General features: G+C 42.4%; 1 protein-coding gene across 1 annotated transcript in view; it reads right to left on the minus strand.

Annotated features, from left to right (window-relative positions):
• Positions 1–15,855, minus strand: part of lin28b (lin-28 homolog B (C. elegans)) — a gene marked incomplete at both ends in the record, with an annotated part of 30,997 nt that extends 15,142 nt beyond the window's left edge. Inside the window, 2 exons of the mRNA XM_080791455.1 lie at positions 10,997–11,187; positions 15,828–15,855. Of these exons, the coding sequence (XP_080647581.1) occupies positions 10,997–11,187; positions 15,828–15,855 (219 nt within the window). The remainder of the gene's footprint in view (positions 1–10,996; positions 11,188–15,827) is intronic.
• Between the last annotated feature and the right edge of the window lie 263 nt (positions 15,856–16,118).

Genomic DNA, 16,118 nt, shown 5'->3' on the forward strand with positions numbered 1-16,118 from the left:
GGCATTCATTTCAGAAACAAAATATAGAAACAACAAGGTTTCTGCCCGAAAGCAACGATATACGTACATGCATGCGTACGTGTGTGCGCGTGCGTGCGTTTGTCCTTAATATGCATAATATCGTAGCAGTCAGGTAGAAACATCACATTTCCACAACTTTTCAGGATTCAAAAAAGAAAATAGCACATTCACAAGCTTAAAACGCATTTTGAATTTGTAGACCTGCTATTTTTGTTAGTTTGTGAGACACTGACTGTAGTGTGATGAAGTAGGCCCGGGCATTCATTTATGAAAATAACATCGCCCGACAGCAACGATAATGCATGTGGACTTGTGTGTGCACGCACGAGTGTGTGTGCGCGCGTGCATGCGTGCGTGTGCGTGTGTGTATGTGTGCGTGTGTGTGTGTGTGTGTGTGTGTGTGTAGGAAGCCTGGCCAGCAGGAGATCAATAAGGAGTAACATCCTGGATAGAAATAGCCCTCCTTTTCATCAGGCCAGGCCCTGTTCGTCACCAGCGATCAATACAGGAAGCTGTAACGTGAGGGGATGGGAAAGCAGAGGATACCCACCGCCCTGCAGCCTCGCGCACTGTGGCGACCACCGGCTGAGGAACTCTGCTCATTATGGGATGCTTTCAATCAGAGGCGGGCCGCAAGGAGCCGCACGCTCGAGTCTGTGGGTCTGTGTAAGTGTGTGTGCGAGCGTGCGTGCGTGCATGCATTAAGCACACACACACACGTGCTTAATGCTTATATTACTATACTTGTAAGGACCAGATGCCCCCATGAGTGAAGTAGAATTTGAGAAATAGAGAATTGGTTGTTTAAATTGTTTTAGTGGAGTTACGCTTACAATTAGGAAGAGAGGTTGGTTGGGATTAAGACGAGGGGTTGGGGTTAAATTTTGGCAGGATTTATGAATGTGGCTTAGTTGTGCACGGGTGTCGTCTGTCGTGCACTGAAAATCCTTACAACTTGCTCTTGTGAGCTTGTAGATTGGTTATTTTCGGCTTTAGGTTAAGGTTAAATATGGCCATTAAAGAAAATTGCCATTCATAAAAGCAGCGTCTCAAAATGTTGATGTACTAGTAGTAACACCAATGCATGCGCATTGTGTGTGCGTGCGTGCGTAGGGAGGGGTATATAGGGGTGAGAAGGAGATGGCGTTCACCATGTGGCGTGGTGCCATTAAGTAGCTTTTTACACACAGGAAATGCTAAGTGGACAAAGCTGGGCCAGATCAGCCCAGATGGACGTAACCCTACAGGATGCATATAAACAAGAAGAAGAAGGGGAGAGAGAGAGAGAGAGAGAGAGAGAGAGAGAGGTAGAGATAGAGATAGGGAGAGGGGCTAGGCAGAGAGATAGAGAGGGAGAGGCACAGATATATATATATATATATATATTATATAGTGATTTAATAGCTGGCGAGGTACAGAGCACAGCTTGTGAGCTTGTTAGATCGGCTATTTTCACTAGGGCATTATTATGGAAAAATGATAACCCGTCCTATATAAATATGGAGAGAGACAGCAACGATACAAACTGTACATAAATGCACCACACACCATGTAGGTACCAACCATTAACCTATTACACCATGTAGGTACCAACCATTAACAAACTGTACATAAATGCACCACACACCATGTAGGTACCAACCATTAACCTATTTCATCTGCACGATGCCAATGCATCGCACTAGGTACTTCTTCCATCACAAGCGCACGCACGCACACGTGCACATCACACACACACACGTGTCCTATTTTCAAAGAGGTTAATGAGAAAGAGTAAAGAATGTCAAAAATGGTAGACGATAACTACGTGCGTGCATTAGCACGTTGCGAGCTTATAGATCGGCCAGTTTCAAAAAGCCACCAACAAAGACGGTCTCATGGCGCTGACACCCCCAGCGCTCCTCGACACGTTGTCATTAGTGGCCCCGACCTCTAACCCCTGCCCAACCCCCATCACACACTTAAAGAGCCCCCCCCCCCCCTCGCCCCTGCCTCAAATTAACAACACATCCAACTCTCCCCCTGATTATGACTGGGGCAAATATTTGATCTGGGAGGCGGAAGCACTACATCATTCTGCAACATTTATCAGCATCAAGGAGGAAATGAACCCTCGCTGAGGTGACCGGTGATAAAAAGCACATCCTGGCTAATAACTGAACCAATTCAGAACAGGGCTACTATTGTTAGAAAGAGAAAAGACAAGGAAAAAAGGAACTATCTAAGTCTTAGATAGTTCCTTTTTTCCTTGTCTTTTCTCAGTGGTTCTCAACGTCAACCGTTCATTTCAAGGACCCCCAGTTTGATAGAATTTCTGTCAGATGGAAACCCTATAATAAGTTCAGACCAAAACCTTTCCCTATTTTATTATTTTAAAAACATATAAAATAGCCCATCTACAAGCCCCCACACTACGCTAGATACGTTGTGTGAGCTCGACCCCCAATCTACACTATGAATTCCTCAGTGTTATTTTAACTCTGGGTTCCATTTGGGCCTAACCCTATCCCTGGTGGGCCCCATGTTGAGAACCAGTGATTTAAGGAAACTTCAAATAAATGGAATGGGGAAACAAGATGAGCTATCCACCATGCTTTACAAAAAAGTGTAATTAATAATAAACTAGAACAGTGCCCATAGGGGGGTGTTCTTTGTCAGGCATTTGTGAACTTTGTTATTTTGTGCTGGTTCTGGACAACAGGAAATGCAGAGTACCCGTTCCACCCATCTGTCTGTGTCACTTTTATGCCCATATGGAGATTTGTGTGTGTGTCTCTCTGTGTTCCTTTATTACTATAAACGGAGTTCTGTGTCAGAGTGTTGTGATGTCAGAACAGGCCAGAATATGGAGTTCTGTGTCAGGCATGCCCAATTATGGAGTGTTGTGATGTCAGAACTGGCCAGCTCCATATATGGACTGCACTCCCTGTGGGTGTATGGAACGCGTGTGTCGATTTGAAGTCGGTGGGGCGAAAGGTTCTCGAGTTACGTGCATTACAGCCATACACACGTACAGACAGACGTAACAGACAGAGACGTGGTGCATTTATAGATAGATACATCTTTACCAGTCATTTCCCAATTCTTTCTATACCAGGGCTGACGATAGAGTTATAAAGGATAGAGCGTGGACCGGGAGCGACAGCCCCACCCCCCGCTATTCATTTCAATAGAAGTTGCTCAGTGGCGTTTTGAAGCACCCGGAAGAACGCTCTACTTCCGCATTTGCCAACCAAATATTGGCGTTAACTTGGTGTAAACAAGTCTTAAGGTGGTTGCACACTGGACGTGTTTTTCGGAAAACCGACGGAGATACGCAGCTAAAAATCCGAAAATCGCGCTCTGTGTGCAGGGACCTTTAGTGCTTTTTCTGGTTTCATCTTAGCAGTTTTTGTATTGACCTTGGACTGTACCCATTGTACCAAAGCATGTACCAAAGCATCAAAGCTAGCACAACCATGCAGGCTCAAGAGCAGTTTTCTTCCCCAGGCTGTAAGACTGCTAAACAAAATGAACAATGCACTTTTCCACGGTGTCATGGCCTTGTGTGCTGTTTGAGTTCTTTTAAACCTTTTACATGGGTTTTGTATTGTTATTTATTCGCTGTATTTTTATCTGTGTATTGTGAAGCACCCAGCAGCTTTTCACAATGCATGTACTTGTACATCTGTGTTGATAATAAACATCTTGAATAACAAAATTGTCAATCACAGCTTACAAGCTTACATTGCTTCAGTGACTAAATACATTTTCGTATGGGTTTCGGTGGGTCTTCAGACTACGGCGGAAAGTACCACTGGAGTAGTGTGGTGGTGTTTACCTGCAGAAGCACACTGACCTGTCACTGTATTTTGGTGTTTCTGTTGGTAGGCAGGGAGGTGAATAGACCAAAATACAGCAGACGGAATTAAGTGTGTTTCTGGAGGTAAACAAAACAACACTATGCCAGTGGCTTATAACTGCTGTAATAGAGGGAAATGATCTGAAAATAAATTATTTTGCAAGTAACATACTATGACTTACGACTTATGAATTACTTTTTCTGTTTTGTATGCGTCTATGGAGTGGTTATAAAATATAAAATATCCATGTCTTCCCTCTGTATTTTTGGTTTCTTCAAGCTGAAAGCCTTTGAGTCAAAAGGCTATCCTAACCCCTCCCCCATTATAATACAACATCATATGTGGGCGAGGCTTAAGTTCAGGTGGGTGGTGCTACGGTGAAAACCAGATATACTCAAGTGGCAATTGTGTCCATCATGCAGACAATATTTTCAAATGCATGGTTTGAGAAATTTATCATTTTTAAATTATGATTTTTATTAATATGCAATAAATCTTAGTGTATTATGTACATGAATGACACATTGTGATAGAATATACTGTATATATACTCTACCTATCTATATATCACACAACAGTATATATATATATATATATATCCATCAATCTATTTATTTATTAATGTAGGTGCTTTATTTAGATGTAGAACAGGAAACTCAACAAAGAGGGAGGGGGAAGGACACAGGGCTCCAGACGGAATTGTGGTCAACGCACTATCCTGTCACTTCCTGGCATGCCACATACATGTACTGTATGTATGTTTGTCTTGGAAGGACTGTCAAGAATGACTTAATCTTGTCTGTACAGGTAGATGCTTTACCGTTAAAAAAATAATTTTGCTGTTAAATGGAGGATTTTAATTAAACAGGTAATTGTTCCATTTTCTTTCATTTAGAATTGTGTCAGCGTCGATCACACTGCTAAAGAATGTTAAATAAAAACCCTTGTGAATAAATGTTGTTTACATCAATATAAATTAAATATCGATTACATTATTGACACAAACTTAATTCACCTTTATATTTTTTACAGTTGCCACCAATTAAGAGCATGTTACCTGATCAAATCTGATAATACTTATCATACAAAAACAAGTCTGAAAGAATGAATTTGTTCACAACTGCATTAGATCATTTAATAAATCTCTGTACTGTAGCTCAGAATTCTTTACTAACCAAGACGCTGTATTGTTGTACAAAACTGTCTCTTTCATAGAGATACGAGTACAGTTTATTTAAATTAATTATACTCAATTTGTTGTTTCCACTGACAGATCCGACTCAATTTAATCCAATAAGAACTACTAGTGCATTTTAACAAACAAAGCCAATAAATACAACTCTGTGAAATGTCATTTGAGTGACCAGACGTCCAGGTTTGGCCGTGATTGTCAAGTCTCTTTAAAAATATAAAATGTCCCGGTTTTCATCATTCATTACCAAGTTTTCCTTTATTATGTCATTACCAAATAAAGACATAATAAACTCTAAAAAGTAGCATAAAGTAATTAGCCAATCTAGTCGCACAACACACTGTGAGCCGAGCGACTCAGGCGACCCATTGTGAACTTGTGATTTAAGGGTCAATGTTTGTGTTTTGGAAAATATGGTCACTCGCCGCATGTTGTCTCTAGTCCACCACCTTCTCATTTACCGGTCATCTCTGCCTTATAAGCCCAGGCAGGGCTCCCAAAAAATAAGTCACATGCCTACCCTTTCTGCTTCTTTGGTGTTTTTGTTTGTTTGTTTAGTTTTTTTGACAAGCTTAAGGTGAAACGGGCTGCTGCTGCTGCCACCGCTGGTTGGTGGGATACTGTGGCTACAGGAGAGACAAAGCCTGATACTGGCGATCTGGAGGCAGGGATGGGTGGGGCCTGCATGCCAAACGGTGACACGGACCAGAGGTTAATCTCACTAGGGGCCCACTTTAACCTCGCTACACAAAACACACACACTCATGCACAAACCATATACATGCACGCATGCTCTCTCGCTCTCTCTCATACACACACACGTAAAACTTTTTTTTCTTTTTACAAAGGGCTTGCAATGTAGACATCAACACCCACGCAGCAAAAGCAGAAAATGTTTAACTCCTTTTTACACACACACACACACACACACACTCCATCCCATAAAGTGAACACTCAGTCTTGAGGCTTTGGAAGAACAGCAGCACACAGCAGCAAAGCTAGCTCACTGCTCAACATTTCAAACTGATTACCGACAAAGGGCAGCCCCCCCCCCCCCCCCCCCCCATCACACACCCCCTACCTCACCCAACCCCACTATAACCCCCCACCACCACCACCCTCCCCTCCCCTTTTTGTCTTTAAAGAAATTCCTCTTTTTAAAGAATGCCTTTAGGAGAGAGCAACCCCCATGTCCCAGCAGAGCACACGCACACACACACACACACACACACACACACACACACACACACACACACACACACACACACAGATAGCGACATTTCTAATTCTTGTACACAACGGTACATGACTGAGGATTGCTTGTACAGGCAGATGGACAGGTTTAAATACTCTGACACTCACGTGCACAAACAATATGTATACCCCCCCCACACACACACACACACACACACACACACACCCACAAACACACACACACTACATCAGCTCAAATATACAACACACACACATAGCTTCCAACAGGAAGTGATCAGATAGAAGCTATGATGATGCGGCCTCCCAGGAAGAACTTATGGTCGGGAGCCTCACACGAGCAAGCCCGCGCGCGCACACACACACACACACACACACACACAGTCACACACACACCTCACCCTTCTTCCCTCTCAGCCCCTCATACCTCTTGCTCTTCCACACTCACTCTCTCTCTCCTACACACACACACACTCCCCCCCCCCCCCCTCTCTCTCTCTTATTTTCCCACATCGCTCCTCTTTCCCTCTCCTGAGCTAACTCCTCCTCTCTCCCTCTCCGGGTCTCTCCTGGCCTTACACTCCCTCTGTACTGTCCCTTCCCTTCATACTACGTCTTTTCCTACCCCAGCCCCTCCCTCCCTCTCTCTCCCTCCCCCTCTCTCTCTCTCTCTCTCTCACACACACACACACACACACACACACACAATCTTTCTCCCTCACCCATGCATATTGTCAGGGCTCTCTCACATACAAACAATATATTATCTTCAAATCTCCACCAAATTAATTGAGAACATTGAGATATTACTGCATGCCACACAAAGCCCCTCTCTCTCCCTCTGTCTTAATCTTGAGTAAGTCACGTTACAGAGTTCCAAGTAGTATTACTATCAAAGCTCCATTCTATCTGAATGTTGTGTTAACATGTTTGATTTAAACCTTACATCTTAGCTATTTAAATTCAACAATAAAAAAAATAAAAAAACCATTTTGTGATTTTGTTTGACAGACAACAAAACATGGTCTTTGTGTGCTGTGTCTCTGGTCCAGAGAGTCTGTACTGTCTAAAGTTATCTAAACCACTGTTTACCAAACTGCAGGTTGGGACACATTTGTGGGTCACAGACGAATTTTTATTGGTCACGACTTTAGCAAAAATCACATTAACTTTTCCTACTTTTAAAGAATGAAAAATATGTTTTTCATTCTTTTAGAGAATATCCGTGGTCATCATATGAGCATACCTAACAATATATCAAAAATCCAATTTGAATTACTTCCTTTGTACGAAAACATGCTGCGTGATGACGTAACGTGGCCCGAAGAATCTTGATTAGCCTACAAAACTACTGTTTTTAATCTCATTCAAGATGACATCCAGACAGTGAATTACTCATTTTAAACGTACTCATCACGCTAAAATATGTATCTGAAAGCATTATAGGTTAGAAATAAGCCACGTATTAGTAAACATGCTGATCTTGCCTCTTGTCTCTCACTTGTAAACAAAGAGACTCAACACGGATGTAGCGTAGGATACCAACGTCCCATAGCCTGAAGGGATGAGACACTCTGATTGGTTCCAAAACACACAGGCTTCCGTTTCAGACTAAAACTTCTAAATAAAATGCCCAAAAAAGCCATTGCACCCGACTTATATATCAAAAGTTTTCTTCTTTTCTTTACATTTTAAAATAAACAAACAAATCTAAGAAATGACATGAATAAAAAATTATAAAAATTGAGAAGTAGTGAAAATAGCAGATTCAAATCTCAACCTGAAAAGGAACCACTGGTCTAACTATACTTGAGACTGGCAATAGAAGTAATAAAATAGCAATATCCAGAATGAAACATTCGTAATAAAAAAAAGAATTGAGCAACATTGAATGTGTGGTATTCTTCTCCATTTGAATCTAGCTGCCAGTACCAGCACCTCATAAAAACGAAACTAGTGTTGTCAACTTGTCATTTATGACAGTATATATTATTTTGTGACTTATGAAGAAAGATAAATGTGTATAAGAACAGATTTAGCCAAATTCTGCTAAATTACCGCTCTGACTGGTCAAGATAAATTCATGGTACCTTTTTATTTAGACTCTGCTTTGCGCAAATTGAGGACAATTCTGATTTAAATAAGAAACCCTCAACCCAGCTCTTCATGCATGAATATTGTCATCAACATTGCAACTTCTATAGACATACCAAGTCTAATCGTCTCAAATCACATTATAGATTTGAAAAATGTTTCTAGTGAAACCTGTATCACACCAAGGGTCTCTGGCCCCAAGTTACAAATAGCTGAGACAGTTTATTTGAGTTGTGCTAGGTCTCTGTAGGTTCTTTCCCATGTCTCAACATTCATTCATTCTGGCCTGATTTATTTAACTATACTGAATATCAGTGCATAAATGGACCATTGAGCCATTAAACTACATCGGTATGTAATCGATTATGCAGCCAATGTGTCCCAATTTTAAACACTTTAAACACAAATGGCATACCCAAAATAGCTACACCTGGTGTCCCCATTTTGGGTATGCCATCATGGGCCAACATTTTCAAACAAGTTTCAAACATGATAGGGCATAAGAGGTTAATTCAAATAGTAACCTTAATTACATTTAAAAATGTTAATGCATTACAAAATGTACTTAAAATACAGTATTTATCAAGACATCAGTAGCCTATATGCAAACTTTTCAGTTTTGCCATCAGACCCAGATATTTGGCAGACATCTTTGGCCAGTCTGATGCGTTCACATGGTATAATGCCAGTATAAAAGGGCTTCATCTCACTGCTAAACATGGCAATGGGTTGCATTACCCACACAATACATACTTTGCAGAGCCTTTGTTCATTTACTAAACATTCACTATTAACCAGCACTATGCAGAGCACAAATAATATGCATCAGATAAATTAAGATAGATTTAATTAAGAGTGTGACTAGGACACCACCACACTGGAAGCAAGGTGTTTACCTTCCCTTGGTTACCCAAGTTGTAATTTTTCATAGGAAAGCTTTAAAAAGAAATAGAAAGAATAGGCATTTTAAAGATAAATGGTACATACAGTATGTCCAGAAGTGCAATTTACATCATAACTAGACAGGATGTTTGGAATGTAAACAAAACAGCAATGTATGCACCAATGCAGCACAGTGAGATCAAACCATTTCAGCCTCAATGTGGTGTTGTGCACCTCGGTTCATCACTGCAAACAGTTTCACTGGCATGTGACATATATTTTGAGAAAGATAGCCGTGCTCTGTGTCACATCTGAGCCACAATTTTCCCCCAGTTTGATATACTATATCCTGCAAGACCACAATAAAAGCACCTCTCAGAGCGGGTGCGAAAATGAAATGGTGAAAATGACTCTCCTCATCCCCTCTCATTCCTTCTCAAGTCTTTAAAGGCACTTTATAGGACCGTAAAAAGGCGATTTAACGGCAGCAAGAGGAGTTCAAAGGAGGAATCAACTGCTCTTTGTTTGCAGCGGAATAAGACGAAAATATGGCCACTGTGAAGCGACAAGCATCCGATGCACAATAAATCAAACATCTGCCACGCTAAACAGGCTAGCTTCTGCCTTAGATTGATCACAAGACAGCACGGGGGTCAATACGGTATAGGACACATGGCTCGTAATGCAAGCAGCCATTGTTACCTTCAAGTCAGTGAACATGACCACAAAGTGCTATGCATGCAATTACTGTCAACATCAACAAGTGACACAAAAACAACAGCAGGCCCTCCCTCTGCATGTACTGTGGTCATCTGTGATCACATGTCACATGCTACTGAGAGTGTGCAATGGTTTTCTAGTTTGTAATGTGTTTCTTCTTTTTTTTTTGTACATTCACAGACAGTGAAATCCTCAGTGTTCATCCATCCATTTGTACGCTGACTTAAATCTGCAATCTGGAACTTATTTGAATGAATAAAATGTTATACCAATCGGTATACATATGGTAGTGTGTTAATGCAATATAACTATAGCACATCTTCAGTGGTTGGAGACATTTAGACGCTGGTGTCCGACAGCACACATACTAGTTGACAGGTACTGCCTGGAGCTCATAAGCTCATTGGAATGGGGGGGGGGGCTCTAGGGAAGAAATATGGTCATACTTGCGTGATGCCTGGGCAATAGTTTTTGAATGCAGCTTTAAATAAACACTCAGGATTTTACAGTGTATCAAGCAGGCTCTATGCTGTGTCCATGAGGCAAGTGAAAACGAGGCTATAAGTGTGTCATAGACCATGAATGTCTCTCCCTTCCCTCCACCGTCAAGAGGGAGGGAAAGGAATCATGTCGCTTTGAGGAAACTTCACATGTTTTTTCCCCCGTCTACCCCTATTTGGAAAACGTTACGGTTACAAAGTATCAACCTGAATCCCTTGTGAAATGAATCTGATGATACGTTATACAAATGTAACCGTTAATCTTAGAGAAGAAGTGTGTCTCTCGTTTCCAGATAGTGACACCACCACCACACCGCCAGTCCATAACACTGTGTGTAGGCCTACGTTTCAGAACTGGGACTAGTCAACAACATGCATTTTGCTCGTCTACACTTCCTAAACTCACACAAGACGAGCGCTGGTCCAACCGTGGATTATTTTTCCACCTTCCCAGACGTAACGGTATAGAATATATATGTCCACAAACAACATGATTGCAAAACGTTTCTTCTTCATTTTCACCGTGAACTTACTTGGTGGACGAAAACATCCAGAGGGGGGTCGACGGGGCTCCCGTCGCTGCTGGTCATTGAGATAAATCCGAACCCCATCCGTACATTGAACCATTTACAGAAGCCAGCTCCTGACAGGGTCTGGGTGCGGGTTCGGTCTTCATGTTCGTTGGACTTGGCGGGGTCCTCTCCGCCACCTTTACCCGCCCCTCCTAAAAGGCAAATAAGAGCACTTAGCCCACTGCATGTTAATGTACGTATACGTATAGCCTACAATGCATTCAGTATTATGCTGCCCTGTGCGCGTCCCGTTTGTGTTTTATTTGTAGCTATTTTACATAACCCAGTTCAGTTGAATGCAGTCCTTTGGGGTGAGAGTCTCCAGTCCACGAGTCTCAACGGGGGGAATCCCCCGCCACTCGCAAAAAAATTACGGTGAAGTTCAAGACCAGTACAGTTTTTAGCTGCACCATTTTAAAGATCGGTCACGCATGGAACAGTTAGTCGTTAGTGCATATCCAAGCGTGCATCAATGCCCCCCACACACACACACACACACAAAAAAGAAAGTTGTTTTGTAGGCTGTGACATAATACAACGTTGTACCTCACTCATGCACACAGTAGGGGAATACATCCTCGACCAAATGGACCCTTGCGGTTGCAATTGGTTCCATATTGGCACACTCTGGAGTTACAAAATGGATAAATGAACACTGAGGATTTTTACTTGTGCAAAGCGTGCTCGCTGCTCCTGCTGAAACTTGGAAGGGGTTTGTCGGAGGTCTAAAACTGTAGGCCTACAGTTCATCTGAGTTGCAAGGCTAGCAGGACCCAGAAAGGCAGGTGTACACATGGTTCCTCGATAGCTTTACTGAGCAGAAGCCTCTAACAATGCACAATGCAAAACATTACACATATATCGGTGGTCATCTGGGGCGGTAGAAAGGTAGCCCTGTGGGTTGTTTTAAGGTTTTACAGCAATAATCTCACGCGACCTCATTTTCTATGCAATGAGATGTTAAACTAAAACACCCACCCACCAAAAAAAACAAACATAAGAAATAATTGCAGAATAACCTTCGGCCATGTTTCCCCGCGGACCCTCTGTGCCCAAGTTCCAATAGAAAGGCTTCCTTCTCTGCGAAAACGGGCTGCGGTGTACACCATTAATCCGACATCCTCGATCACATCGCTGCCGAATTTAGCTCGCATGGTACGGCGTGCTTTCTGTCTTTTGATATTTGGTCATTTCTCTCTCTCTCTCTCTCTCCCTCTATTCCCTCTCTGTTCCTCACACACTCTTCTCTCTCACACACACACACACACTCACTCATACACACCACCTCTGTGGCTGCCTGGTTCTCTCGCCGCTCTCAATCGCTCGCTCTCCCTCTCTCTCTCTCTCCCTCTCCCTCTCCCTCTCCTGTTCTCTCATTCGCTCGCTCGCTGGCTGTGCCTGTTCCCGTACTGAACACGTGACTTTGTCAATTACATGCTTTCTTGCTACTAATTTCACTACGATTTCCGAGGGCGGGGAGCGGTGCGTGTGTACGCATAGAGCAGTGGTTTTCTTCTCAACAACTTATCATTTCAGGGACCCCATAACTCTGCAAGTGTGTGCAAATGCGACCAAATGGACTGTGGACGGAATACGGGTCCAATAGGCTTACTCCAGTTGGATCCGTTTTCACACCCGCAGAGTTACACATGTAAGGGTCCACTTGGAACCCCCCATATACCGCCGGCCCTACAGGAACCCCGAAGGTCCCTGGGCCTCACTTTGAGAACCACATGGTGTAGAGGGAAACGAACTCGGAACCGACGAGGAAGTATATCCATATAGTCGGACTATGTCCATACTGAACATATGTTATTGCAATTTTGAATGAATAGCCTATAGGCTAGACGAGAAGATAAGCTTTAGAATGAACGTACGTGCAAGGGAGCCGATGCTCCTGTAAGTTTCGCATTTCACCCGGGCCTCACCACATGAACCCTAGCGTCCAGTCTCTTCTGTGGTGAACATTCGGCGAAAATAGGAGATCCACAAGCTCCTGTCATGATGCCTGCCATTGCCTGCATGGTGAACTATAGGCTATTTGTGGGACCCCGTCCTCAGAGATAGGCTATCATGTTTTAGGCTTCGGCATGGGTTAGTTGTTTACAGCTCCTATTCTCATAACCATACAAAAGCTTCACCACAATGTGGACACCATGCAGGGGAGAGTTGAACTCAGAGCTTTTGGAATGTGACTGGAAAACTCTTGAAAACAAACGACATAACTGATCGAGGCTCATCGTCTACAGCAACTGTCAATATCAAATCTATTGACAGGCAAGTCCTATGCTATACTATAGTATGGCGAAATGGCAACTTGGTCACTACGAATAGTCCACTTTTCGAGTCAGAAATACACATGGAAGAGGCACGCAAACTAACAATACTCAAGTCAAGGACACTGGACAGATCGATAACAAGCCCGGGAGAAGAAGTAGAATGGGGGGGGGTGGAAACGTCACAATCTTATCTATTGGGCATATCTACAACAGGGCGGTTCTCAAGGGTTACTCTCGGGTATAAGGAAAAGAGGGAAAACACGTTAGAAAGAAGAATGAATCAACAACAACCTCATCCCCACCCACCGACCAAAGAGCCCACCCTCCGGAATTCATGAGCTTACCCCTACCCCCAATCCATCCCACCCTGCCCCTGGCCACCCAGCCCCCGCGCAAATTCTGTTTTTGAAGATGCGTGTAGTTACGTAGAAGAGGCCGGTCCACAGTGGCCATAGAATTACTGTTTGGGTCACAGGGTTGGATACCGGTGTCAGATGGGATCGACTCCCTCGTGTCCTCAGAGGACATTTCCGACCGAGACGACGCCAATGGGAGAGATTATATATATATATATATATATATATATATATATATATATACACATCACACGTGTGTGTGTGTGTGTGTGTGTGTGTGTTCGAGCTCATGTAAAAGGCACCCGCACCTAATTCGGTATGGTAGGCCTACTTGTAGCCTGTCTGCTAATGAAAACAACTTGAACAATCAATGCAAATATATACGGTAAACTTAACAACTTTTTTTCAAATTCCCGTGAAAATATTTCCCAACTTATTATTTTTTAAATACCCCTATAGTCCCTTAAAGTGGGATTTTTGAGAACTAAGTAATGTAAAAAATAACTTTGTTCAACTTGTATGGCACGATTATGGTAGCATATGGTAATCACAGCATTAAGCTTTACAAAGAATATACCCCGTGCCCTATAACCTTAATATATGCCTATAATGCCTATAACACTCGATGCACTCACGAGCATATGGAAAGATTCCCCGTGCTACTTGAATACCAACATTCTGAGTAGACGTTGGACTCCCTCACCCTAGCTAACCCCACCCAACCCCCACTTCCAACCATCTATAGGCTCCCAGAGGAAATTTGCCTTTACCCTGCATTGCTGTCAATGTAGTTCAAAGGGTTCATTGAGTTCGTCTATTCCTTTCTCCTCTCTTTTTTTTGGAAAGGGGGTTGTTTTTTGTCGTTTAGTGTATGCATTCCAGCCACCAATCCCTCACTTTTTATGTCCTCGACAAGGAAGTGTAAACAGTGCTGAGCAGCAGGTCATCCCATGTCAGAGCTGTTTTTGAAGAATTGGAATGTAATGGACATTTGAAACGTTTTGCATTCAAAGGGTGACTATTGTTTCTTCATTTATCCTTTGTTTCGAAGTGAGAAATGCGAGTGACTGCTTCAATTTCCTCCAAATTGTTTTGGTGTCAAGACTAATTTAGACGGTAAATAAATTAATCCTGTCTGTATTTATCAAAGTTTTCACCCATATATGGGACTTTAACTTCGTCTCATGTGGCATATTTCGTTCATAAACATTTATAACCAACGAAAAAAAATTACAACAATCTCCTAAAAGCTTATGTGTGCCATGTGGTATTAACTTGCACCGCATGACCAACAAAGGCTTTGAACAAAAGGTGATTATTTTTCATCTCAAATATATTCCAATGAACTGATTTATTTCTCTTTTATTTTATTGTAAATAAAACCAGAGCTTAACATTTGTGTTTGGATTCAGAAATGAAATTTATTTTGAGTCTTGCACCTTTTAAGGCCATGAACCAAAAGCCACATTCCTGGAGAATCTTTCTGGGGGAGGTTTGAAATAGCGTGTGGAAACAACTTTTCTCTGAGCGCATAAATCTCGACCATTTTGTCCAAGGACCAAAAGAAAACCCCCCAAAACATGGGTAAACATGGTCAAAATAACTGAATGAATGCCGGTGACGTCAGAGAGGGGCTGAGAAGCGCCTTTTATCGCTGCAAGACGCATGCAGTAAACCGCCTGTTGGTTCACGGGTTATCTTTTTTATTTTAATTTCTGTAAAACATGATAGCCTATAGTTTGCTGGGACATGGCAGGTCAGTATACCTTCTGTCTCACATATAACGTCAATCAATTCATGAATGGGTTTCTTTCTTATCTGATTAGCAAAGATCGATTCTTCAATAATGTTTATACACCTAACCCACAATCGGATGCATTTACAATAAACAATTGGGCGCACATGCACACATTGCGGGTTTATTAAACTTGTTATTTGATAATCAATACCATATAATGATTCGTGATTTAACCAAGTTGCATTCAGTCCGTTTAGTTATAGTTTAGTTATAAAGTAGCCCGGCCCCACAGTAATTAGCATTTCCCGAAAAGCTCCCGTTCCGTCAAATGTCGTGGATTTGACCGTAATTTTGACGATTCACTTCACATATATGGTTCTTCCTAATATTTACAGTTGTCAGTCGGATTATTCACTCACCTGTGAGCGGAGGCAGGGTCAAGGACATGTTAACCCAATTTCCCTGTGTGAATGGAACAGATTATAGTATAGTATAGGCTAGCAGAGTACAGTACAAGACAGGTAAACCAAACCTTCCCCTCCGGACCGTGTCCCAAGTTGATGCTGCAAAAACCGAACAAGTGTGTGTCGGATGTTCACTCACAAAATTTACCGACGCTCTGTTTTTAAATGCACATGAAGGGGTAGCCTTTATTGCTTCAGATTTTGGCTGCCGGGTATAAGCCCGGCACATGTGAAGCAACTGGCCGA

This window comes from Protomyctophum bolini (assembly GCF_963924005.1).
Source record: "Protomyctophum bolini genome assembly, chromosome: 19".
In the NCBI taxonomy this organism is placed as follows: domain Eukaryota; kingdom Metazoa; phylum Chordata; class Actinopteri; order Myctophiformes; family Myctophidae; genus Protomyctophum; species Protomyctophum bolini.